This window comes from Carcharhinus amblyrhynchos, chromosome 34 (genome assembly GCF_965287045.1).
Source record: "Carcharhinus amblyrhynchos chromosome 34, sCarAmb.v2.hapA, whole genome shotgun sequence".
NCBI lineage: Eukaryota > Metazoa > Chordata > Chondrichthyes > Carcharhiniformes > Carcharhinidae > Carcharhinus > Carcharhinus amblyrhynchos.
This window is the reverse complement of record NC_137357.1, coordinates 15,114,740-15,142,589: the sequence shown is the minus strand read 5'-3', so window position 1 is coordinate 15,142,589 and position 27,850 is coordinate 15,114,740. Positions and strand designations below refer to the sequence as shown.

The 27,850-nt window shown below is 47.9% G+C and overlaps 1 protein-coding gene across 1 annotated transcript in view; it reads right to left on the bottom strand.

Moving 5' to 3' along the window:
• gmcl1 (germ cell-less, spermatogenesis associated) overlaps window positions 1-25,566 on the bottom strand; it is a 69,325-nt gene extending 43,759 nt beyond the window's left edge. Inside the window, exons 1-3 of the mRNA XM_080216917.1 lie at window positions 25,315-25,566; window positions 16,609-16,732; window positions 7,530-7,626 (exon numbers count right to left, since the gene is read on the bottom strand). Coding sequence (XP_080073043.1) covers window positions 7,530-7,626; window positions 16,609-16,732; window positions 25,315-25,484 — 391 coding nt within the window. The 5' untranslated portion in view covers window positions 25,485-25,566. The remainder of the gene's footprint in view (window positions 1-7,529; window positions 7,627-16,608; window positions 16,733-25,314) is intronic.
• Window positions 25,567-27,850: the final 2,284 nt, after the last annotated feature.

The window sequence follows — 27,850 nt, the reverse complement described above, 5'->3', positions numbered from 1 at the left end:
GTCAGACCAGCTGAGATTTTCCAGCATTTTCCGTTTTTGTTTCAGGTTCCAGCATCCCCGGTATTTTGTTTTTAAAAGATTAGTCTGGGCCTCTGGATTATTAGTCCAGTGCTTTTATCGTTATACCACCATCTCCCCCCTGCCCCCACTCCCCGCCAACTTCCTGTCACTGCAGAGATCATCACTGTAACCTAACTCAGGAGTGACATGTCCACCAGATCAGTGAAAAGTCCTGCTGAATAAATATTCAATATTGCTCAGCACAAACTAGAGTTAAATCAGTTGGATTTGTGAAATCAGCTCACATTTTTCTTCCTTGATGTGGGTAAGCTGGCTAATATCATCTATGTCCTGCAGAGGGAGACAACACTACAGCAGCAGACCCATTCAAAAATCAAAGTCCTCGAACAGTAGTTCGTTCAGTAGTCCCAATCAGAGCCCAGCTTCAGCTGTTTTTGATTTGATTTATTATTGTCGCATGCATTAACATACAGTGAAAAGTATTGTTTCTTGTGCGCTACACAAAGCATGCTGTTCATAGAGAAGGAAAGGAGAGTGTGCAGAATGTAGTGTTACAGTCATAGCTAGGGTGTAGAAAAAGATCAACTTAATGCAAGGTGAGTCTATGCAAAAGGTCGTGAATGTAGTCCAATCCATCACACAAACTAGCCTCCCAGCCATTGACTCTGTCCATACTTGGGCTTTGTTGGAAAAGCAACCAGCATAATTAAGGATCCCACGCACCCTGGACATTGTCTATTCCACCTTCTCCGTTCAGGAGAAAGATACAAAAGTCTGAGGTCACGTATCAACCGACTCAAGAACAGCTTCTTCCCTGCTGCTGTCAGACTTTTGAATGGACTTACCTTGCATTAAGTTGATCTTTCTCTCTGCCCTAGCTGTGACTGTAACACTACATTCTGCACACTCTCGTTTCCTTCCCTATGAATGGTATGTTTTGTCTGTACAGCGTGCAAGAAACAATACTTCTTCACTGTACGTTCATACACGTGACAACAGTAAATCAAAATAAAAGGCATTTGCCTTTATTAGCCAAGGCATAAAGCTTAAGAGCATGGAGGTTATGCTGGAACCGCATAAAATGTTGGTTTGGCCACAGCTAAAGTATGGTGTGCAGTACTGGAATCTACAATAAAGGAGGGATGTGACAGCACTAAGTTGATCTTCCACCACAACTATGATTGTAACACTACATTCTGCATGCTCTCATTTCCTTCTCTATGAACAGTATGCTTTGTCTGTATAGCACGCAAGAAACAATACCTTTCACTGTATTTTAATATATGTGACAATAATAAATCAAAGTCTTTTTTTCTAGCGGTCAGGTTATAAAATAGATTCCCTAGTGTGGAGAGAGGCCATTTGGCTCATCGGACCTTTGCTGACCACAATCTCACCCAGGTCCTATCCCTGTAACCCCAAATATTTACCCTGCTAACCGCCTGACATTAGGGTCAATTAACACGGACAATTCACCGAACCCGCACGTCTTTTGGACTGTGGGAGGAAACCGGAGCACTTGTAGGAAACCCACGCAGACATGAGGAGAACATGCAGACTCCACATAGTCAGCGACCCGAGGCCAGAATAGAACCTGGGTTCCTGGTGCTGCGAGGCAGCAGTGCTAACCGTTGTGTCACCAGGCCGGATAGAACCATAAACATTTCTGTCTGTTGGCATAAGGAGCAGCCCTCAGCATCAGACACGAGTCAAGGAAAGGAAACGGGGATGAGGATAGATGGGTGTTTGAAGGCTGGCGCAGAGACGATAGGCTGAAGAACCTCTTTCTGTGCTGTTAAACTGTATGACTCGAAGGCAAGGAGATAGTCCTCCAGGAACTAGCTCAGCTAGTACAGGAACTGAATAATTGAGCCCACACCATTGGCATAATTCCACTGCACACTTTCTAGCTATGAAGCTAATGGACACCCACTATTTACTCTGGTAGGGAGGTGGGGAAGGGAGGACCAGAACCGGGGGGGCGGGGGAGGGAGGGCAAAATGTTCACATCACAGAGGCAAGTAGGTCCTTCGGTGAAAAGGTTCTGCATCTGTGAGTATTCTGCAATCATGATTCCAGACACTGGGACAATTAAAATTCTCGACAGCAACACCAACAGATTTATGTTATGTATGGGTATCAAGGGATGTGAACTAAGATGCATAAACAGAGATGAGCTACAGATCAGCTCAGAGCTAATTGAATATTGGAGCAGGCTCGAGAGTCGATAGGACTTCCTCCTGTTGCTGAACTATCTGAAATTCCCCAAGGCCCGTGTGCTACACACCTAAGCAACCAATTAAAACAAAAAAAAGGCTTGAACACTCTCGACTTGCTGGATTCAAGGCACTCTCCTTCAATGACAATTTGCATTCAGTCAGCTCAAATACTTTGGCTTCCATACAATGATGGAAACAGGAGCAATGGTACATAGAAATCAGGGGTAGGTATGGTTACAGCGATGTGCTTCTCAGAACATTCCTCAGTACAGCAGGCAGACATGATGCTTTCAAAAAGACAAGATGCAGGTAGTTTCAACAGGGGTCAGAATTTAACAAAAAGGTTCTGTCAGCAAACAGCACAGGTAATAAAAGAGCACGATCCCGTCACTCATGATGTTAAATTGATGCCATTATAAAACAAGGCATTCATACTTTTCTCAGTCATAGGGTTACTCGCAAAATGCAGCATATCCTTGATCTGCTTCCTGCCTACTCAGCCACCAACACAGCAGTCTCTCTTTGTAAATGCTCTAGGTACTTAATTAAACAATGCTCTCCACCTAAAATACGTACACTGTACAAATTGGCATGCCTGCTCTGCCATTCAATCAGATCAGAGCGATTTGATTATATCCTCAATGTCACCATCCTGCACCCGCTCCCCCCCTGCCACTCCTCCGATACACTTTGGTTTCCTTGTTCGTCAAGAAGCTATCTATCTCTGGCTTAAAAATATCCAACAACTTGCAAGGAAGAGAGCCCCCACAAACTCAGGACCCTGTGAAAAAAATTCTCCGCATCTCTGTTTTAAATTGAAGTTGTGTCCCTCGACTTAGTGGTCTATCCCAAGAGGGAAAACAACATCTCAGCATACCCTATTCAGTCCCCTCAGGAACTTATATCTTTCAAAAGGGTCACCTCTCATTCCTTGAAACTCCAATGGATGCAGACACAGCCAGCGACGCTCGTGTCCCACAACCGAATCAAGAAAAAAACTTGCATGCTTATCTTCAGTGACTGGTATACTCAGACACCCAGGCCTTGTTGCACATTCCCCTCTCCGAATATATTTTAATCTTGTTTTCCCGTTTTTGCTCCCAAAGTGGACAACCTCACGTGCATCTGCCAATCTTTTGCCCATGTACTCAGCCTGTCTAAACCACACTGAAGCATCTCTGCATCCTCGTCACAGCTCACCCTCCCACCCACTTTGTGTCATCTGCAAATTTGGAGCTATACAATTAATTCCCTCATAGAAATTCATATATAGTGAATAGCTGGGGTCCCAGCACTGATCCCTGCGGTACCCCACCAGTCACTGCCTGCCATTTGGAAGAAGACTCGTTTACTCCTACTCTTTGTTTCCTGTCTGACAACCAGTTTTCTACCTGTTTCAATATACTGGCGGCACTGTGGTACAGTGGTGAGCACTACTGCCTCACCACGCCAGAGTCCCAAGCTCAATTTCAGCCTTGGGTGACTGTTGATTGACCGTGCTAAATTGCCCCTTAGCGTCAGGGGGATGAGCAGGGTAAACATTTGGGGTTACGGGGATAAGACCTGGTGGGATTGTGGTCGGTGCAGGTTCGATGGGCCAAGTGGCCTTTCTGCACTGTTGGGATTCTACAATTTCTATAAATCCATGTCTTGCAATTTTACACATTAATCTCTCATGTGGGACTTGGTCGAAAGCCTTCTGAAAAGTCCAAATAAACCACATCCAGTGGCTCCCCTTCATCAACTCTACTAGTAACATCCTCAGAGAATTCCAGTAACTTTGTCAAGCATGATTTCCCTTTTGTCAATCTCTGCTGACTGTGGCAAAAAACCTTCAGACGGTGTGGAAACCAAACCCACCCAACAACTTGGTGCTGATCTCCCAGCTGAAACGGAACCAAGGTGAGCATTCAGTATTCAACACGATACGTCGTGGGTAGACAGTTCGGGGCAATGGGCCATGCTGGTGGGAAGACACACTGAGTTAATGCCGGGTGAAAAGCTGGTGTGCACCATGCAGCAGTCCGGCAGGGAAGGCTGTCATATACAGGAACGCCAGCTTCCTCTCACTGACCCACAGCTGGCTGGAGGAAGATCTCTCCAACTTTGGAAGCACAGTCCAGCAGATTAAAGCCCTGGCAGATGGATCTGCAGCCTGACACCTGGCAATGAATCAATATTTACTGAAAAGGATGGAAATTTAAGGCTGCACAGTGGGTGAACACTACTGCCTCACAGCACTGGAGTCCAAGGTTCAATTCCCGGCTTCGGTCGCTGTCTGTGAGGAGTTTGCATATTCTCCCCGTGTCCATGTTTCCTCCAGGGGCTCCAGTTTCCAAGAGCACTCTGAAAGACATGCTGACTAGGTGCATTGGCCATGCTAAATTGTCCCTCAATGTGCCCGAGCAGGCACCGGAGTGCGGCAACGAGGGGATTTTCACACTAACATTTGATTTGATCTGATTTATTGTTGTCACATGTATTAACACGCATTGCTTCCTGCACGTTACACAGACAAAGTACACTGTTCGTAGAGAAGGAAATGAGAGAGTGCAGAATGTAGTGTTACAGTCATAGCTCGGGTGTCGAGAAAGATCAACTTAATGCAAGCTAAGTCCATTCAAAAGTCTGACAGTAGCAGGGAGTCGGTTGGTACATGATCTTTTGTATCTGTTCCCTGAAGGAAGAAGGTGGAAGACAGAGCATCTGCGGTGTGTAGGGTCCTTAATTATGCTGGCTACTTTGACAAGGCAACAGGAAGTAGACAGAGTCAATGGATGGGAGGCTGGTTTGTGTGATGGATTGGGTTACATTTACGACCTTTTGTAGTTCCTTGCGATCTTGGGCAGAGCAGGAGCCATACCAAGGTGTGATACAACCAAAAAGAATGCATTCTATGGTGCATCTGGAAAACTTGGTGAGAATCGTAGCTGACATGCCAAATTTCCAAATCTTCTGAGAAAGCAGAGGCGTTGGTGGGCTTTCTTAACTACAGTGTCGACATCGGGGGGACCAGGAAAGATTATTGGTGGTCTGGCCACCTAAAAACTTGCCTCTCAACACTTTCTACTTCTTCCCCATTGATGCAGACAAGGGCATTTTCTCCTTCACGCTTCCTGAAGTCAATAACAATCTCCTTCATTTTGTTGACACTGAGGGAGAGATTATTGTTGCCGTACCAGTTCACCAGATTCTCTATCTCATTCCTGTACTCTGTCTCATAACTGTTTGAGATCTGACCCACGACAGTGGTGTCATCAGCACCCTGGAAGCCCTGGATGAATTTATATCTGGGGTCAGCTTTCCTGAAGGTCAACCTCTTGTTCAAAACGGACAGAGAATGCAATGAGCGCATCGGGGGGGGATGTGTTGGAGCCGGCGATTTTACATGCCTTGACCTGTAACTTTATTGCAGTGTTAATGTAAGCCTACTTGTGACATTAACAGATAAATTTTTAAAAAAATGCAATTTTGAAAGATCATCTCTGAAGTGGTGACACGAAGTGAAGGTTTTATTCCTTTTATGAACCATCAGCACAGGTTTCGTTACGCTGAGATGGGATCAAGTGGCTCCATAAATTGTTCCATTCAAATGTCTGCACTGCCTGTGTTCCTTGTGTATTTGGATTTGTACGCCCTACACCATCAGCAGGCTCCTGGGAATTTCCTTCGAATGCTTCATTGCAATGTCGAGGTGGTGGGAACGGCAATAAGTATCATTTACACTCAGATTCTTTCAGCCTGGCAATATCTGCAGCTTCCACATCCAGACATCTCCCCCCGCCGCCTCCTTCAATTACTCACAGTGCCTCGTTCACTCATCGGCACTCAACTGATGAAGGAGCAACGCTCTGAAAGTCCATGCTACCAAACAAACCTGTTGGATTTTAACCCGGTGTTGTGAGACTACTTACTACGCCCACCCCAGTCCAATGCTGGCATCTCCACATCATCACAGTGCCTTGGAGCGCCAGCACCCAGAAATACAGCGTGAGGAAGTGCCAACTTTGCTTCAACGGCAGACTGCAGGTCGCACTTGGGCCTCGGAATCAGGAGGCTGGAGGTTCAGGCTCCGGCCAGAGATCAGAGGGAAAGACTCTCAACTGAATCGTTCACAGCAGGACGGGCAGGGTGCTACACTGTCAATGTGCCACGTTCACCAGACTTTAAACCCAGGTTCTGCCTGCCCCCTCAATGAAGTTTAAGTTTATTTATTATTGTCATAAGTAGGCTTCATTAACCCTGCAATGAAGTTACTGTGAAAATCCCCCAGTCACCACACTCCCAGCACCTATTCGGGTACACTGAGGGGGAGTTTAGCACGGCCAATGCACCCTAACCAGCACGTCTTTCAGACTGTGGGAGGAAACCAGAGTACCCGGAGGAAGCCCAAGCAGACACGGGGATAGCGTGTAGACTCCGCACAGACAGTCACTCAAACTATAAAAAGCGCGTAGTGTTTCTTTGACAATAATTACGGGAGTTCTCCCCTGTGTCTCGATGGATATTTATCCCTCAACCTTTCTCGAGAAAGGATATATTGGCACTGGAGGGGGTACAGAGGAGATTCACGAGGTTGATTCCGGAGTTGAGAGGGTTGGCTTATGAGGAGAGACTGAGTAGACTGGGGCTCAACCCATGGGAATTCAGAAGTATGAGGGGAGATCTGGTAGAAACATGTAAGATTATGAAGGGAATAGATAAGATTGAAGCAGGAAAGTCGTTTCCACTGGCAGGTAAAATGAGAACTGGTGGCATAGCCTCAAAATCAGGGGAAGCAGATTTAGGACTGAGTTGAGGAGGAACTTCTTCACACAAAGGGGTGTGAATCTGTGGTCTTCCCTGCCCAGTGAAGCAGTTGAGGCTACCTCATTGAGGCAAGGATAGATAATTTTTTGAACAGTAAAGGAATTAAGAGTTATGGTGAGCAGGCGGGTAAGTGGAGCTGAGTCCATGAAAAGATCAGCCATGATTTTATTGAATGGTGGAGCAGGCTTGAGGGGCCAGATGGCCAACTCCTGCTCCTCGTTCTTATGACAGCGACCTAAGCCGGGAAAGATCCTGCGGCGTTCCTTTGGCAATAATTATGGGAGGTTTCCCCTGTGCCCCAGCCGATATTTATCCCTCAACAAACATCAGTAAAGCAGGCTATCCGATCATTTCCTGCTCCCCACAGTGCTGCCCCACACACGCGCACACACATATACATTCTAAACTCTTACAGCATGCTCAGATAACCTGGCATGTGTTTAGTTCAGTCTTACAACGAGAATGCCAATGAAAACATACCCTCAGTATCGATGTTCTGATCTGGGATCTCCAGTTCAATGTGGCTCATACTTGATTCCTTCCATGACCCACTGAACATGCTGGAGAAGTAACCCGACTGCAAAACACAAAACAAGCAGAGAGAGTAACTTTTCTGTTCCGTGCTGACCTCCAGCAGCCCTGCAGCAATTAAAATTCAATCAGGATGCCACTGAAATCGAAACAGAAAATGCTGTGAATACTCAGCAGGTCAGGCAGCGCCTGTGGAGAGAGAAACGGAGTTAATGACTCAGGTCAATGATTGCAACTGGGCAAAATCAGAGACGCTGCAGTGTTTTAAAGCAACACAGAGCCAGGAAAGGAGGGAGGGAAGGGCAGGAAAGGAACAGGGAGAAAATGTTGGGACTGGCTGGGGTGAGGGACATGAGAGAACTGGGGAGGGAACAGTCCCTGTGTCTGGGGATGGCAGTTGTGGAGACGTGTTTGGTGATGGAAACTGAAGCTGATAATCTGTTCTGGAGAGGAGTGGAGAATGAGGAGAAGGGGAAAAGGGGCCAGGGTAGATAAGTGGAAATGAGAATCAACACCAATCGCCTCTCTGCAGGAACCACATAAAGATCCTGTTTCACTTTATATCCACAGGCTGAGGAGGGTTCTCAGCTGAGGAAATAGAAAAACGTCGGAAGCAGCAGTGTGGAAGGTTATGTGGACTGAGCAGAGGTGAGGGAGATGAATGGAATCGAGTCCTTCCAGGAATTAGGGTGTGAGGAAGTAGAGTGAAGCTGAGTGTGGGAATCCGTAAGCTGTTTATTGAGCGTTTCTTCAGGGTGCAACATTGTCAGGGGTGGACAAACTTTGTCCCTTTGAAGTGAAAATGGCCAGCACCGAGACTTTTCCATTCGCAACGGAGCAGAAGGCGGGATTCACCTGGGAATCGGGGAAGCAGAGAGAATTCATTCACTGATGAACTGGGGGAGCAGGGGGAATTCATCGGAGGGGATTCATCTGGGAATCAGGGTGGGGGGTGTTAGGGGTGAGCAGAGAGAATTCAAAGTGGGAATCGGGGGGGGAGCAGGTTTTGGGATTCATCTGGGAATCGGGGTGGGGGGAGCAGGAAGAATTCATCAGGGAGGAATGGGATTCATTTGGATATCGGGGGTTGGTGAGTGAGCAGGGAGAATTCAATGAGGGTATTGGGTGGAGGTGAGGGGATGGTTGTGCAGGGGGTGGTATGGGATCAGTCTTTTGCCACAGTGTAAAGTATGAGATTTTGCACTGGTTGCCTGTCACACAATCAATGAATATTCAATTTTCTCTGAAGGCAATGCTCAGGGGACATCGCAGACTGTCAATGAATTTCTCCTCCTACACTCAACTGCGTAACACCCAAGGTGATTTATTGATCGTCAGAGGACTCCCATTACTGCTGCCAATCAGCTGACAAAGGCAGGTTGACAGAGTCAGATCTGTTTAGTAAAGACTCGTTAGCCAAATCAAACAATCGGACCACCAACGGAGTCGATAGAAAGAAGAGGAATCTGATTGAGGGGCAGCCCATCTGTGTTCTACCTGCACGCCTTCGCTGGCCAGGTTAACGCGGGCAGAATCACAGGTTCCAGGCGCCAAGATTTATAACAGGAATTTACCCAGGCGACAGATTCCTTCACAAGAGGCAAAGAGATTCAAAGGCAAGGAACCAGCGAATGGGTCTGTACATCTTTGGAGACACACACACAGCACGCTGAAAGGCCCACCCTTTCACTTTCAAAAATACTCAGCTCTCTTACCCGCGAATTAATCTGGTGTGTAAAATTATACAGCAGTCTGCCAGTAATTATCCCCTTCACACAGATAGTTTCCATTTAACTGCTCCCTTCTTTCTGAGAATGCTCAGTCCTTAGGTCCCTTATAATTAGAAATCTAATTCTGTCAAATCGCACATCAATTCTTAAAATAGTAACAGATACTCATCCCAATTCACTTTCTTCAGGCTTTCCTCCTTTCACTGAAACTTTAACTTCACATGAATTTACAAGCCAATGTTTCTCCCTGCCCACCTCACAGAGAAGAACCTTCTGAATCGACAGGCAGATTCGGAATACCAGCTATCAGATCAATGGCAGGGTGATTCACTGTTAAATATGACCAGACTGATTGAGGATACAGTTCATTAGAAAGATTCAGAAGGGGGTTCCACTGGAACACAGAAGATAGGAGCAGGAGGAGGCCACTTGGCCCTTCAAGCCTGCTCTGTCATTCTCCATGATCATGGCTGATCATCCAACTCAATAGCCTAATAATCCTGCTTTCTCCCCAAAACCTTTGATCCCATTCACCTCAAGTGCTATATCCAGCCTCCTCCTGAATACATTCAATGTTTTGGCATCAACAGGCTCACCACTCTTTGGGTGAAGAAATGTCTCCTCATCTCCATCCTAAATGGTTTACCCTGAATCCTCAGACTGTAACCCCTCATTTTGGACTCACCCCACCATCGGAAATATCGTCCCTGCATCTAACCTGTCCAGTCCTGTTAGAATTTTATAAATCTGAGATTCCCCCTCATTTGTCTGAACTCCAGCAAAAACAATCCTAACCGAGTTAATCTCTCCTCATACATCACTCCCTCCATCTCCGGAATCAGCCTGGTAAACCTTAGCTGCACTCCCTCGAGAGCAAGAACATTCTTCCTCAGAAAAGGAGGCCAAAACTGCACACAATACTCTTGGTGTGGCCTTGCCAAGGCCCTGTATAATTGCAATAGCACGTCCTTGCTCCTGTACTTGAAACCTCTTGCAATGAAGGCCAACAAACCATTTGCCTTCTTTACCACCTGCTGCACCTGCATGTTTACCTTCAGTGACTGGTGAACAAGGACACCCAGGTCCTGCTGCACACTCCCCTCTCCCAATTTACAGCCATTCAGGTAGTGATCTGCCTTCTTGTTATTGCTTCCAAAGTGAATAACCTTGTAAAAACAAGGAGGCAGATTACCACCTGAATGGCTGTAAATTGGGAGAGGGACTCCCACTGCAACCTCCCACATGCCAGATGTTGATTTGCCCTCAAACATCTGTCTTTAATCTCCATTCTTCAGTTCCTGCCTAATATTGTTGTAATTAGCCTTCCCCAATTTTGTAGCTTCACTTGAGGACCATACTTATCTTTACCCATCAGTACCATAAACCTTACTGAATTGTGGTCATCGATCTCAAACTCTTCTCCATCTGAAACGTCGACCATCTGGTCAGGCTCATTCCCCAATATGCTACCAAATAAATCTTTTAGACTTTAACCTGGTGTTCTGAGACTTCTTACCCCAGTCCAACGCTGGTATCTCCACATCAGGGCAGAGTAGAACAGTGAAGAGAACAGTGAGTAGAACAGTGAATCAGTTGTTTTAGATGTTTGGTCAGCATTGCTCTTCATTTGTTTGCTGCTGTAAAAGTCTTCAAACTTGTCATGTGATCTTTCCAGTCAGTCACTGGAAGTCTGCATTTCTTTTGAAAAAGTTACCCATCTCCACGTGGATTGAAACTCTTCGAGTGAGTTTGTTTTTTAAAATTTGAAAGCTAAAGACATGTATTCGAATGGAGTTAAATTCTCAAATGCTCCATAATTGTCCTTCAGGCCTGTCAACTGATAATTGGGAAGGGAGCTCGTGACATGAATTCAAGCTGAAATTCAGGTGCTTGAACCTGATATGTGTTAGGAATACGAAGTTACGAGGTTATTGATCATATTTTCCTTCATTTCAAGTTTCTGAAAGCAAATATAGAACAGTACAGCAAAGGACAGTGTGTGGGGTACAAAGAACAAAGAAAACAAAGGAACAGACCCTTCGACCCTCCAAGCCTGCTTCGATCATTCTGCCCGATTGAAATAAAACCTCTATCCTCCCAGGGATCATATCCCTCTATTCCCATCCTATTCATGTATTTGTCCAGACACCCCTGAAAAGTCACGATTGGATCTGCTTCCACTATCTTCCCCGGCAGCAAGTTCCAGACACCCACCACCCTCTGTGTAAAACAAAACTTGCCTCGTATATCTCCTTTAAACCTTGTCCCTCGCACCTTAAACCTATGCCCCCTAGTAATTGACTCTTCCCCACTGGGAGAAAGCTTCTGACTATCCATTCTGTCCATGCCCTCATAATCCTGTAGATTTCTATCAGGTCTCCCCTCAACCTCCGTCGCTCTCGTGAGAACAAACCAAGTTTCTCCAACCTCTCCTCATCGATAATGCCCTCCGTACCAGGCAACATCCTGGTAAATCTTTTCTATGTCCTCTCCAAAGCATCCGCATCTTTCTGGCAGTGTGGCGACCGGAATTGAACCAAGTGCGGCTTAATTAAGTTTCTGTAAAGCTGTAACCTGCCAATTTTTAAACTCAATGCCCCGACCGATGAAGGCAAGCATGCCGTGGATTGGCCATGGCAGGTGGATTGGTCATACTGAATTGCCCCTTAGTGTAGGGGGACTCGCAGGATAAATACACAGGGTTACGGGGATAGGTCCTGGGTAGACTTGTTGTTGTGCAGGTTCGATGAGCCGAATGGTCTCCTTCTGCAATGCAGGGATTCTATGAGAAACAGGTCCTTCGGCCCTATAATGTTATATCAAACAGGACGCCAAATTAAACTAATCCTTTCTGCCTACCAAGCCCATGTTCCTCTATTCCTTAGATGTTTGGGTGAATCACTGAACCATAGAAACCCTACAATGTAGAAAGAGGCCACTTGGCCCATCGAGTCGACAACGACCATAATCCCACCCAGGCCCTACCCCACATCCCTACATATTTACTTGCTCATCCTTCTAACCTACGCATCTCAGGACACTAAGGAGCAATTTTAGCATGGTAAATCAACCTAAACCGCGTATCTTTGGACTTATAAAGATGCCCTTATCGTATCTGACTGCACCACCACCACTGGCAGCGCTTTCCAGGCACTCTAAAAAAAACTTGCCCCTCGCATCTCATGGAATGAATCACAGAATCTTTACAGTGCAGAAGGAGGCCATTCAGCCCATCAAGCCTGCACCAAAAACAATCCCATCGAGGCCTGACCCACATAACCTCAGACTTGACCTGTTAATTCCCCCTGAGACTAAGGGGCAATTTAGCATGGCCAATGCACCTTACCCACACATCTTTGGATCATGGGAGGAAACCAGAGCACCCGGAGGAAACCCACGCAGACACCAGGAGAACGTACAAACTCCGTACAGGCCGTGACCCAAGCCGGGAATCGAACCCGGGTCCCTGATGCTGTGAGGCAGCAGCGCTAACCCACTGTGCCACCCTTGAACTTTCTTGCCCTCCTTTGAACTTTCCCCTTCTCACCTTCAGTGCATGCCCCTTAGTGCCAGGCATTTCAACCCTGGGGAAAAAGATTCAACACTATCTCTGCCTTTCCTCACTTTATCGACTTTACTCAGGTGAACCAAGAATAAATGGCCAGCACCCTCTTGCACACCCCTGGATGAGAAGTGCTCTGGCGTGTCCTGTTGTCTTTAGTTATTTCTGTGAGACTCTTACATCAATACTGTGACAGTCGTTATAATAAAAGCAAATTAGTGTGCATTCTGGAATCAGGAACAAAAACAGAAAATGTGGAAAATCTCAGCAGGTCTGACAACATCTGTGGAGAGATTTCCCTTCAGTTCCACATTTTCTCTGTCTGTGCATGTTGTTGCTGCTTCTTCTTTTGCCGTGTTCTCTTGCTTCTCTCAGATTAGTGTCTCTCTGCCGCTGTCTTTCGCACCACACTCTCTGCTTAAATGTTGGTGCCGTCCTTTAATGTTCTGTTGATTGCTGCCCCTCCCTCTCTCTCACTGCTGTTCCCTTCCTTTTTTTTTGATTTGATCTATTGTCATGTGTGTTCGCGTACAGTGATAAGTACTGTTTCTTGCATGGTATCCAAAGCATACCATTCATAGAAAAGGAAAGGAGAGGGTGCAGAATGTAGTGTTACTGTCATAGCGAGGGCATAGAGAAAGATCAACTTAGTGCAAGGCAAGTCCATTCAGAAGTCTGACAACAGCAGGGAAGAAGCTGTTCTTGAGTGGGTTGGTACATGACCTCAGACTTTTGTATCTTTTTCTCGAAGGAAGAAAGTGAAAGAGAGAATGTCTGGGGTGCGTGCAGTGCTTAATTATGCTGGCTGCTTTGCCAAGGCAGTGGGAAGTGTAGACAGAGTCAATGGATGGGAGGCTGGTTTGCGTGATGGATTGGGCTACATTAACAACCTTTTGTAGTTCCTTGCGGTCTTGGGGAGAGCAGGAGCCATATCAAGCTGTGATACAACCAGAAAGAATGCTCTCTATGGTGAGAGTTGTAGTGGATATGCCAAGTTTCCTGACTCTTCTGAGAAAGTAGAGGCGTTGGTGGGGCTTTCTTTACTATAGTTTCAGCACGGTGGGGACCTGGACAAGTTGCTGGTGATCGGAACACTCTGTCTCTCTCCCCTCTGTTTTCGTCTTGGTACTGTCTCCCTCCTCCTCTCTCATACGTTTGTCTGTCGCTGCTGTCTGTCTTGGCTGTTCTCTTCCTCTTCTTGTTCTCTTTTTCTAACCGCCTTGTGGTTGCTGTTCTCTCATACCAGTTGGTGCTATTAGCAATGACAGAGCTAAGCGCCACATATCTCATTTATGTTTGAGAAATGGACCAAGATTGAAAGAGCACTTATTATCACCAAGGGATGAATTTGCAAAGAGTGATAGTCATCAGCTAGCTCCAAACCGACGCTCACTCAATTATAGATAATATACATGAGCAGAAAGTGGCACACAGCTTCATACATATTTCCAGCTTTTTCACCTTAACAGCTATTATTCAGCTCAAACAGGCAGCTTTGTCATTGTATCAACTCCAGTGCAATGCTTTATACACTTTCAACTTCCTCCAGAAGAAGGAACAGGAGGCCATTCAGTCCCTTAAGCTTATTCCGGTATGCAACTTGATCAGAGCTGATCTTCCATCTCAACCCCAAGTTCCCACTCTGACCCGAAAGATCCCCCCCACCCTCCAAGTTCCCGCTCTGTCTCTGTGCTCAAGGACATCTGGATCTCTGTCTTATTATACTCGTTGATTCACCAGCCAGGCCTCTTGGCTGTCGAGAATTCTCAAGAATTGAAGGTACTTTGCCTCATCTCATTCTTTACTAATATACTGGGGAGGTGCAAGGGAGCTCAGTGTGTGAGACCCAGAATAATTCCTTGAGGTAGGTTTGGGACCTCCTCCTCACCCTGCACCCCCCCCCACCACCCCCAAGCCCTCTCCTTGTCCTGCCCCCCGGCCCTGCCCCCCTCCCAGTCCCCTCCTCGCCTTGCCCCAGTGCCTCCCCCTCCTCCTCACCATGCTCCCGAGCCCTCTCCTTGCCCTGCCCTCTGCTGACTCCCTCCTCCTCACCCTGCCTCCAAGCCACCCTCCTTGCCCTGCCTCCTCACCCTGCCCAGAACCTCCTCTTTACCCTGCCCCCTCTGCCCTACCCTCGAGCCTCCTCGTCACCCTACCTCCACCTTCCGACTTGCCTCCTCTCAGCCTGTCCCCTCGCCCTGCCCAAGAGCCTCCTCCTCGCCCTGCCCTCAAGCTTCCCCCTCGTTACCCTGCTCCTTTGCCCTCCCCTCGAGCCTCCTCCTCCTCCTCCTCGCCCTGCCCCAGAGCCTCCTCCTCCTCACCCTGCCCTCGAGCCCCAACATTGCCCTGCCCAGCGCCTTGCCCGGGGAAAGCCGCAGTTTGGTGACCCTTGAATAATCTAGCATGCTGCCCGGAGATGAAAGAAGATAGTTGAGCACTGATCCTGGAATTTGGATGTTTATCTGTAAACACTTTAGCCAGGCGAAACAGGCTATCATCACTCTTGTCCAGCTCCTGTCTTTCTGTTCAATGTGCATGTCAGTGTTCGATATTTCCCTGGGAATAACTGTGATGATACGTGCTTAAGGCGGCAATACCCTGAAGAGATTACAATCAAAGTGACACTACAAGAAGAAATAATTGGCAATAGACAGGAAAATGAGAGAAGATCCCAGAAAGAGGGCAATTTGCAAAAAAGGCCCTGATAAAACCTCAAAGATGAAGCAATGAGAACCTCAAAAAGGGAAACACCAAAGAGGAGGCAACAAGGACTTCACAAAGGAGGCAACAGAAAATCCCAGAGAGAGGGCCACAAAATACCCCACGATGGGGGGCAATGAAACACCTCAGAGAGGGGGCACCAAAGAACAACAAAAAGAGAAGAACAAGAGAAATACAGTCAACATTCGATCAGACAGAGCTGCCCAACAGCAAAGACAAAAGGGTTTGGCCGAAACAAAGACAAGGAGAAATGAAGGTTGAGTTTATGAAATGTGTATGGTCAGCAAGGACATGACCCTCGGAAGAAATGCAGAAATTAAAAACCTCAAAAGAAACAAGAAATTATTGAACAGATGAGGAGAGATTGACTACGTTGGCATCGTTTCCACTGGAGTTCAGATTATTGGAGGGTGGGGGGGTGGGGTAGAGAGAGAGAGAGAGAGGAGAGAGAGTGGGGTTGGACTGAACAGGGGAGATACAGGAGGATATTCCCGATGGTGGGGGAGTCCAGAGGTCACAGTCTGAGGATTCAGGGTAGACCATTTAGAACAGTGATAAGGAGACATTTCTTCGCACAAAGAATGATGAGCCTGCGGAATTCATTATCACAGGAAGTAGGTGATGCCAAAACATCGAATGTATTCAAAAGGCAGCTGGATATCGCACTTGGGGCAAATGGGATCAAAGGTTATGGGGAGAAAGCAGGATTAGGCCATTGAGTTGTACGATCAGCAGTGATTGTCATGAATGAGGGAGCAGGCTCCAAAGGCCAAATGGTTGAAGTCCAACAGGTTTATTTGGTAGCACGAGCTTTTGGAGCGCTGCCCCTTCATCAGTTGAGTGCAGGATTTGTTTCACAAACAGGGCTTATGTAGACACAACCTCAATTACAAGGTAATGGTTGGAATGCGAGTCTTTACAGGTAATCAAGTCTTTACAGGTGCAGGCAATGCTCTGATAATAACCCCACAATACAATCCCACACAACAGGGGCAGAGAAGCTTTAATCTCTTACCTGACACAGGTAGATTTTATGTAGGTGCCATTCCTGTCCCAGGGCACAGATTGTGATATCACTGTTTTCTCCAGCGAGGAAGAGGGTCTGATAAATGTACTTGGAAGTGCTTTTCAATTTTTTCCTGCAGTAAGAGGAGACCAGAGCCTGATGTTAATGACAGGAACAGAAACACAAAGAAAACACTGTCACAGGACATTCGATGTTCAGCGGTGAGCACGGGTTTGCCAAGTTCGAGACAGCTCAAACAAAACCAAACAGAGAGGTTATTAACCCTGCAGCAAATCCTCCGGCTCTTGCCAAATTCTTCTAAACCCTGGCTTGTCGTTCTGCTCACCATCACAAGCCGGAGGCTGATGAATAAAAGAATTTCCCAAAAAGTGACCTGCTGCTGTGTCAATCACTGCCAGGCGTTTGCTTGGTTTTCAGCAGAGAACTTTATTAGCCTCGATTGCTCTTGGGTGAAGATATAAACTGGTTGAAGAAGGCTGAGAGCTTCAGTGCCTGGCCTGACTGCACCATTTGCCCTTGGCTCACCTGTGCTTTCTTCAGTCAGAACACCTACTCCTCTCAGAGCCACAACTTCACCAATGTCTCCTGATGGTGCTCGGTCTAGCTGAGAAGCCATTTGGAGACAGCAGGAGATTAGTGAACCCCTGAATCGTCCAGTGGGATCACTGCTGATCTGTGAGTGGACTCCAGCTACTTCCCTTTGCCACATCGTCCTTGTGACTATGGCTGAACAAAAAAAAAAATCTATCAATCCCAGATTGAAAACTGACCAATTGATCTATCTTCTATTGGCTAGAGTGAGGTCCAAACTTCTTTCATTCTCTGTGTGTACAACTGTGTCCAATTTAGATACCCGTGAGGTGTGGCTTCAGATTACACATCATGCCCCTCCGTCCCACTGCCAGCCCAATAAACCCCCTCCTCTCCACACCTAACCCACCCACCCACACTGCCAATCCAGTAACCCCCTTTCTCTCCTCGCCGCTGGCAAACCCCCACACTGCCAGCCCAATAAACCCCTCCTATCCTAACTTCCCCACACTGCCAGCCCAGTCACCCCTTCCTCTCCTGACCCGCGACACTGACAGCCCAATAAACCCCTCCTCTCCGAACCCCCCACATGACAGCCCAGTAACGCTCTTTCTCTGCTCACCCCCGCTGGCAATCTTCCATACCACCAGCCCAATAAACCCCTCTTCTAACCCACATACCAGCCCAGTAACTCCCATCCTCTCCTACAGCACCCCCATCCCATCTCCCCACTGGTGACTCCTACCCCCACTACATCTGCCAGCCCAGTCACCCCCACCCACTGGTGATTCCCCAACACTATCGGCCCAGTAACACTCCTTCTCTCCTAACCTCCACCCCACCTCCCGGCTGGCATCTCACCCCCTATCCCTTCCCATGCTGTCAGCCCACCACCCCTTCCCCAATACAACGCTGAAGGGCCACACACAAGTGGCCATTCCTTGACTGGCAGCCTTGGTTGTGCCTCACAGGTCAGAGCATTTCTGCCGTGGATGGGCTGAACGGCCTCCTTCTGCATTGAAACACAATTATCTACGATTCTGTGAAAGGAACATGCTGCTTTTGAAGTGGCAGATCAGGTTAAAAAAGAAGCCAATCGTGTAGGTATAAGTATGCAGACAAGTGCCACTTCTCTGCTTGTTGCAGTCTCTGTAAAGGCAGTGTACCTCTGCATTGCTCTACAAGCCCCACCCCATGGAGCAAAGCTGCCAACTGGAAGCTCCAAGCAGGCTTTTGTAGACAGGGTGAGGGGGCTGTGTACATACAGGTGCACCGTTGCACAGTTCCTGCTAAATGCTTAGTTCCGCTGAGGCTGCACGTTTGGAACTGCACAAACAACTACTTCCTAAGACAGTTCCTCTGTTAAATCTGTCTTGTCTGTGTTTGCAATGAGAGTGGAGGTGAATTATGTACAGAGTGGGTTCACTAAACTGTTCCACGAACCACCTTTCAACGTTCTTTTCTGAGATTTTCCATGTCCAGGCGGGTCTGACAAAAATATTTACTGATGGTGTAACTGAAGATAAAATCCATCTTTATTTTATTCTTTCACGGGATATGGGCGTTTCTGTCTGGGCCAGCACGTATTACCCATCCCTTATTACCCTTGAAAAGGTGACAATGATTTTGCAACGAGCCAACACTTGCTCTACGGTCCATTCTAAACTGACGGAAAATGTTGGAGGGAAGACGAAGTATTTTTGCGTAGGTGTGTCCGATATGGGGATTTCCTCCAGAGTGTGAAATCTGTGGATTATTGGCTGTTTGTTTACACAGTGTGAAGTTTCGGTTGCTGGCAGTCACACTGATGGCTGGGTGCCACACACTCATAATTGGAAGGTAGGATCTCTGGCAGTTTGCCTTTGTCGAGGTTGTTGGCTCAATGACAGTGTTCACCGAGGCTTCTGCCAGAATCTTCAATGGGATTTCTCAGGAACCTGCCTGTCTGCATTCAAAGGCAGCCTGACGGATGTGTTGATATTTGAAGCACCTTGTAAGAATTTTAAAAAGTGGAGCAGGGCTAGACTGCACGGTCCCTTGAACCTGCTCCATCATTCAATAGCATCTCCAACACCTCTCCCTGTCCCTCAATTCCCCTCACACCACAATTCTGTCCCTGCTCCTCCATGATGGAGCACCCACAATCCTCTGGGGTACACAGACTCAAGATTCACAACTCTCAGAATGAAGACATTTCTTCCTCATCTCAGTCTGAGTTGTGTTCAAACTTCCCTGGACCAGGGGAAACCTCTCACCATCCACCGTACCAATTGTGTTTCAATGAGATTGCCTCTCATTTTTCTGAAGTCCAGAGAGTACAGACCCAATTTACTCAGCCTCTCATTGTAGGACAACCCTCTCACCCCAGGGACCAGTGCAGTGACCCTTCACTGTACCCCCTCCAATGCAAGTATATCCTTCCTTAAGTATAGAGACCAAACCTGCTCAGTCTTCCTGAACTCTAAGCTATGGTTGAAATGTCGCTGACCTCATAGAATCCCGACAGTGCAGAAGGAGGCAGTTTGGCCCAATGAGTCTGCACCGACCACAATCTTACCCAGGCCCTATTCTCAGAACATCACATATTTACCCTGCTAATCCCCTGACACTAGAGTCAATTTAGCACGGCCAATCCACCTAACCCGTACATCTTTCGGACTGTGGGAGGAAACCGAAGCACCTGGAGGAAACCCACGCAAACATGGGAGAATGTGCAGACTCCATACAGACATTGACCCAAACCATGAGTTGAACCTGGGTCCCTGGCGCTGCGAGGCAGCAGTGCTAACCACTGTGCTGCCCAACCTGGAGCATTCATGTCTTTTTCTCTCCATAGACGCTACTTGAGCCACCGAGGAATTTCTGGTGTCATTCCTTCCTGCTTGGTTTGGTGAGAGCGTGGCAGGCTGCTGTGTCCCAATTTCCATTCTCACTCCCTCGACCTCCTCCCCCCTAGAACTATTCAGATCCGATAGGATCTGCTTTCTCTGGACCCAACAGCAATGTCAGCAACTTGCTAAACAGAGAGTTTATCATCCGGAATGGCTCAATATACTGGGCAAGAATGTGGAGGGGAGTGGTAATGAATGGGAGAACCGGAGAAGGCAGCCAACTTGCAATGCAAATATTTGTGGCGAGATAAAGAATTCATTCCTCGCAACGCTCTTGCTTCACATTGAGGTCTCACAGTGAAGCTGAATGTTTCCCACTGCTGCAATTACAGACCATGGATACAATTTTACTCATTCCGTCTGCAGGCCTTCAGATTGAATTGGAATTTGGGTTTTACTGAATCCTGCTTTTCTCATCCTGAGGCTGCCTTCCTCACCCGCCTCTCATCCTCTGCTATCTAAAGTAGTTTATTTGCATGCAGGTTTACATTAACACTGTAATGAAGCTATTGTGAAAATCCCTCCATCGCTACACTCTGTTCGGGTACACTGAAAGAGAATTTAGCACAGCCAATGCACTCTAACCATCACGTCTTTGGAGTGTCAACGAAACCAGAGCACCCGGAGGAAACCCACAGACACGGGGAGAATGTGCAGACTCTCCACAGACAGCGACCCAAGCTGGGAATCGAACTCAGGTCCCTGGAGCTGTGAGGCAGTAGTGCTAACCACTGTGCCACCATGCCACCCTCTCACAGTTGTCAAATTCCAGGCATACTCCTTACTCCTTATAAATACTTTGCCATTTCACCATTTAACATTGTGATTCTCAAATCCCTTGCCCTCTGGTGCTGCTGCTGTGTGTAACCTGCTCCAGCCTCGTAACCCCCAGTCCAACGTAACCCCCTCTGCAAGCCCCCAGTCTCCCTCTCTCTCTCTACCTTTGCAAACCCCTCTCAAATTCCAATTTTACTGCTAGCCATGGCTCACTGACCCAGTCCTGCAAAACACCTTGGGAATGTCACCTGCCAATTACATTGCAGAAACAGGCCATTTGATAGAACTGGGTAACGCAGCACTCAAGCCTTCTCAGACTCTAATCACTTAATGTTCACTGCCCCATGATCCTCCCATTTTCCTGTCTGTCCTCACACATCCCCTTAATTCAGAGGGCTAATGGTGCAGTGGGTAATGTCCCTGCCTCCGAGCCAGAAACTCTGGGTTTGATTCTCACCCCGGGACTTGATGACTGAGTTTGGTGCATTATAACATGGCCAAACAGGTTGAGTCTGTCAATCTGTACATCTTTCCAAACATGCCAATGTGCCTCGCAGAGCAGGAGAGATTCCTGGTCAGCCACACTTGATGTAGAGTGCTGCCCCTTAAGCTATAAGCCCCAGCGATAGACTAGCAACCTACTCTGGAAATAACCAACTTGATAAGATTATGAGGGGCATGGACAAAATGGATAGTCAAAAGCTTTTTGCCAGGGTGGAAGCGTCAATTACGACGGGGCATAGGTTTAAGGTGCGAGACGCAAAGTTTAAAAGAGACATACGAGGCGAGTTTTGTTTTTAGACAGAGGGTGGTGAGTGCCTGGAACTTGCCGCCGGGGGAGATAGTGGCACCAGATATGATAGTGAATTTTGAGGGGCGTATGGACAAGTACATGAATAGGATGGGAATAGAGGGATATATTCCCGGAAAGGTTGGGGGTTTTAGTTCATTCGGACAGCGTAATCAGTGAAGGCTTGGAGGGCTGAAGAGCCTGTTCCACTGCTCTAATTTTCTTTGTTCTTGTACACATGGGAAGAGAATTGGAATGCAATTCCCTTGAGTAAATACTGACATAAACCTGATGGGCTGAACGGCCTGCTCTTTTACTGTAAATTTGAATAAATGCATGAGCCCTCTCGACTTCAACTCATCCCCATGGTAGTGGGATACACGTTTGTAGCAACTCCTCTCAAGTTTGTTGGGTCTATGTGATAGGTATTTTTGTTAACCTGTTCTATTTGCCCACATTTAGCTTGGAACAGGATCCCACAGCAAAGGAAAAGCCGTTCAACCCATCATTCTCCTTCTTTAGAAGAGCTGTCATCGAAAGTTAATGGCACCGAAAGAGGCCATTCAGCCTGTTGTATCCCAAACTGGTCAAGTTTTCCCACATTGCTGCACGCGACAAGTTGTGGAATGTTTTAAATGCGGTGATGGTCTCTGGCTCAAACATCCTTTCAGATAGTGGCATTCCAAACTACTCCCATCCTCTGGGGGAAAAAAAAGTGGTTCCTCATCTCATCCCTTCAACAAAGACTTAAAATCCCTGTCCTCTGCTGACTGACCCTAGAAAGCACGTCCCCTGCCCACTCCTCGAAACGTCGCTCTTTCTTCTGTTTCTGGGAGGAACCTCCCGTTTTCAAGGAGCAGTCTGACGAGGGAAAAGGATACACCAGGTCAGTTCCATTGCCTTTCCGATGTGTGCTTCAAGAAAGCACAGTCTGCTTCCAGCAAAGGAGAAGGCCGTTCAGCCCATCACACCTCTTTAGAAAAGCTGCCATTGAAAGTTAATGATACAGAAAGGGTCCTGCTCTGTCTGTGAGTAGTTACTGTCCCTCAGCCTTCCACCACCAGCACTGAGAGTTCGCCAGCTCAGCACCACTGGCCATGTCCAGTAACTCTGGGGCTGGAGCTGACTTACAAATTGGGCGACAATGGAGATACCCATGGAGGTATCTAATGACCATCTAACACCCCTGTCCAATTGTTTACACACCTCCATCTCTACTCAGCCAGATCATCTTCTGTGAGGAAATCAAATCCAGCCTCATCTACTCAGTCAGTACTGTCAGGTGAATTGAGGGGAATGAAACAATGTCACGGGACCAGGGATACAGAGAGCCCCGTAATGGGATCTGAACCCTCGCGCACAGAGCATTAACTTAGCTCTCTGTGTCATGAGTCCAGTGACATAGAAACATAGAAAGTAGCAGCAGGTGGAGGCCATTCAGCCCTTCAAGCCTGCTCTGCCATTCAACCTGATCAGGGCTGATCATCCGACTCAGTAACCTGTTCCCACCTTTCCCCAATATCCTTTGACCTCTTTGCCCCAAGAGCTACATCAAGAGACGAAATAGTCTGGGTTGGTATTCCTTAGAGTTTAGGAGAGTGAGGGGTTGACCATATTCAAACACCTAAGATCCTGAGGGGGATTGTCAAGGTAGAGAGGAACATAGGCATTAGGAGCAAGCGTCAGCAATTCAGCCTTTCGAGCCCACTCTGCCATTCTATATGATCATGGCTGATCTCTACCTCATCCAAACCCTACTTTCCCGCCTTTTCCCAATAGCCCTTTATCTTGCTTTGATCAAATATTGATCTCTTTCTTTAATTTCTTGATTGATTCTACACTCTCGGACAGTGAGGTCCACAGATTCAGTGAGAAGTAGCTTCTCCTCATCTCTGTCTTCAACTTCCCCCCCCACCAACTTTACAAATATCTCCTCTTGTCTGAGAGTGTTCTAGAAGGGGGAACATTTGGTTACCATTTACTTTATCAATCCCGTTGAGTATTTTATAAACCTCAATCAAATCCGCTTTCATTCTTCTGTACCCAGCAAGGTACAGAAGCTACTCACCCGCTCCTAATATGACAGCCCCTTCCAACCTGGAATCAATCTAGCGAACGTCTTCTGAACCACCTCGAGTGCCATCACATCATTCCTCAAAGAAGGTGAGCAAAACTGAACACAATACTCTCAGTGTGGTCTCACCAACGTGTGATATAATTGTAACAACACTTCTCTCCTTTTATACTCCAGACCACATTGCAATAAATGCCAAGATTCCATTTGCCATCCTTATAACATTCTGCACCTGCATACCCACTGTGCGGAGTCTGCAAGTTCTCCCCATGCTCTGTGAGGGTTTCCTCTGGGTGCTCCGGTTTCCTCCCACACTCCAAAAACTTGTGGGTTAGGTGCACTGGCCTCTTAGTGTCCTGGGACGCACAGGTTAGAGGGATTAGCAGAATAAATATGTTAGATTACGAAGATAAGGTCTGGGTGGGATTGTTGTCAGTGCAGACTCGATGAGCCGAATGGCCTCCTTCAGCACTGAAGGGTTTCTAAAGTTTCTGAGACTCATGCACAAGGACACCCAGATTCCTCCACACAGACACTTTTTGAATCTGTTTCCAATTTAAATAGTCATTTGCCCTTTTATTTTTCAGGCCAAAGTGGACAACCTCGTATTTATTCACATTACACTCCATCTGCCCGATTCTGGCCCATTTGTTGAGCCTATCAATATCTACTTGTAAACTTTTTATCTCCTCATCACAACCTGCGATCATACAATCACTGCAATGCACAGGAGGCAATTCAGTCCATCGAGTCTGCACTGACTCCCTGGCAGCTTATCCTATCCAGGGTGTGCCCTATCCCAAGAACCAAGCACATTTTTCACGGCCAATCCACCTAACCAGCATCTCTTTCAGACTGTGGGGGAAACTGGAGCACCCGGAGTAAACCCAGGCAGACACAGGGAGAACGTACAAACTCCACACAGTGACTCAAGCCGGGAATCGAACTCAAGTCCCTGACGCTGAGAGGCAGCAGTGCTAACTACTGTGCTGCTGTGGTTTTACCCAGCATTTTATGTAATAATTTCAGATTTGCAGCATTGTGCTGATTGCTCCAGGATATTTACTGGGGTACGTGGGGGGGTAATTGAAGCTGTGTGGAGGTGGTTTCAAACTGATGGGTATCGGGGTATTTACGGGGCTGGGTGCTGGGTATTGGGGTGTTTATGGGACCAAGGACAGGGCTGTTGAGGGTGCTGGGGCATTTACGGGGCTGGGGTACAAGGGCATTCACGGGACTGGGTTATTTAGGGGGCAGGGGACTGGGCTATTTATAGGGCTGGGTATGGGGTATTTACTGGGGTATTATGGGGCCAGGGACAGGGCTATCGATGGTGCTGGGGCATTTATGGGGCTGGGTATTAGGGTACTTACGGGACTGGGTACTGTGTTATTTAGGGGGCTGGGTGCTGGGGTATTTATTGGGATATTTATGGGGCTGGGACTGGGTACTGGAGTATTTATGGGGCTGAGTACAGGGATATTTATGGGACTGGGGTATTTACTGGGGCTCAGTACTGGGGTATTTATTGGGCTGGGACTGGGGTTCCAGGTTCAATGTGGACAACGCTGGAAGCCACGTGACCTGCCCTGACCGCGCATGCGCCCCCACCTTCCCGCCCACTGGCTGACCTGCGCGGCCCGCCCGCCTCCCGGGCCTCGCTCTCCGCTCGATCCTCCTCCTCCTCATCATCATCATCGTCCTCCCGCCGCAGTCGCTTGCGTTTCCGCCGCTCGCACTCACAGCTGGAGGCTCCGGGCCGGCTGCCCACCGCCGCCAGCCTGCTGCCCAGGGCGCCCATCCTGTGGCTTCAACGTCGCCCGCTCCTACCGCCAGCCATCTTGATAGCGCCGCTCGGCCCGGGGAGGGGGGGCGGGGTGTCCACAAGCCAACCAGAGGAGCCACCTGGCCTGACCCCGCCCCTCTCACTGGCCTGGCCCCGCCCCTGTCGCCGGCTCCTCCCCTGGCGCCCACTCTCTCTCTCCCTGGCCCCGCCCTATCTCTGTAGCCCCGCCCCCAGCACCCAGTTAAAGCGAGAAAGGCACTCACAGAATATCGGTTGTGCAACCCGAATTCACTGAAAAGAAATATCAGCCGTCATGAACTTTCCTTTCAATCAATTCGTACAAGTTTGGCTGTGCTTCTTTTTCTTTCCAGGAAGGATCGAGGGGGGTTGAACAGGGAGATGATGACGGTGGGGATGAGGCTGCATCCCCAGGGGAATGAGTCCCTCAGGGAGCCAGCCCAGACACAAAGGGCCGAGTGGCCACACATCTATGTTCGAACCATTCTGTAATTGGTGAGGGATTTGAATAGAGACAATGTAGGGGGGTGGAAAGGCAGGGGAAAATCGCTCCTAAGTCACGCTGCCTGTTTGGAAAGCCGGCACAGACACAATGGGCTGTCTGGCCTCTTTTCTGCACCACAAGAATTTGTGATTCTGGTTTCGCTCCTCAACCTCCCACTCGGCCCCTTCCCCAACCCGGCCAGCACACAGTGAGATCCCACCAGCGACAATGTAATAACGATCCATCCCTCACACAGAGTCAAGAGCAATTTTGTTAGACCTGTTCAAAAATCAGGAATGAGTGGATGGAGAGAGACTGTTCCCAAGGAGAGGATTTGCAGGACTCTGAGAGAGGAGAAAAGGGATGGGAGCAGACACAGAGAGCTGGAATGGATACAATGGGCCGCGTGGTCTCCTTCTGCACGTAGGGATTCTATGACCAAGGATCTGATGTTAGAAAGACCTTTTCCCACCAATGACCTCCCACAAAAACTCTTCATAAGCATCTATGGAGAGAGAAACAGAGTGAACAGTGCAGGATTGCAGAAGTTCCTCAGAACAGACGAATCATATTGGACTCCAAATGCAGAACAAGTTACATTAATCAGAAGCGTAAAATGAAAGCAGCACTCTGAACATTCTGCACTCTTACAAGTAACTGGATCTAAAACAGGCACCCAGCCACGAGCAAGGCAGAAGCCTGGGCCACCGTGAGAGGCATGTTGTGGAGATGCCGGTGTTGGACTGGGGTAGACACAGTAAGAAGTCTTCCAACACCAGGTCAAAGCTCCTTCGGCAACTGAGTGCGGGCCAGTGAAGGAAGCAATCACATCGTGAGGACGAGCTGGAAGAGGTGTTTCTGCAGCTGATACTCCCTTCGGGTGCGTTAACCCTGAGCTGCAGTTCCAGCTATCGGGACTTGGGCACCGTATCCCAAGGCAGAAGCCTCAAACTAAATCGGTGACAGCAAACGTGTTGAGCGAGTTATTTGGGACAGGTGCCAGCAGGACTCTTGGGGAATTGAGGGGTTCGGGGAGGGAATTCCAGTACTTATGCTCCCCCCCCCCCCACTCCAGCCGAAGGCGCAGCCGCCCACTGGTGACATTGTTAAAATGAGGGAGGTGGAAGAGGCCAGAATCACAGGGATCACTGAGGGATGCGGGAGGGAAAGGTCCTCGTTCAAAATGGGAGGTTGTAATTCGCATGAGGAGCAGAGGGATGTGGGGTCATCGAGTTTACAGACCACTAACAGGTCCTTGGATATATCATGTACACGGGTTGTGGCTGCAGGAGTTTGGCGACTAACTATCACAACATTAAAATGTTTCAGCTGGGATTCTCCCAAAAAAAATTCAAAAAGGGCAGATAAGACTTACTCTGAGGCCACTGGGACTTGAGGGTTTTGAGTTACAAGGAGAGGCTGGATGGACCAGGACTTTTTTCTGCAGCACGTAGGAGGCTGAGGGGTGATCTTATAGAGGTCTATAAAATAATGAGGGGGCACAGATCAGCTGAATGGTCAATATCTTGTTGTGAAGGTAGGGGAGTCTAAAACTCGAGGGCACAGGCTTAACGTGAGAAGAGAGAGATACAAAAAAAAAGTGTCCAGAGGGGCAGTTTTTTTGATACAGAGGGTGGTGAGTGTCTGGAACAAGCTACCAAATGTATTAGTATAAGCGGGTACAATTTTGTGTTTCAAAAAGCATTTAGACAGTTACATGGGTAAGATGGGTATGGAGCGATATGGGCCAAACGCAGGCGATTGGGACTAGCTTAGGGGGTTAAAAAAAAAGGGTGGCATGAACAAGTTGGACTAAAGGGCCTGTTTCCAGGCTGTAAACCTCTATGACTCTATAAGCACCAAATTTGCACAACGACTG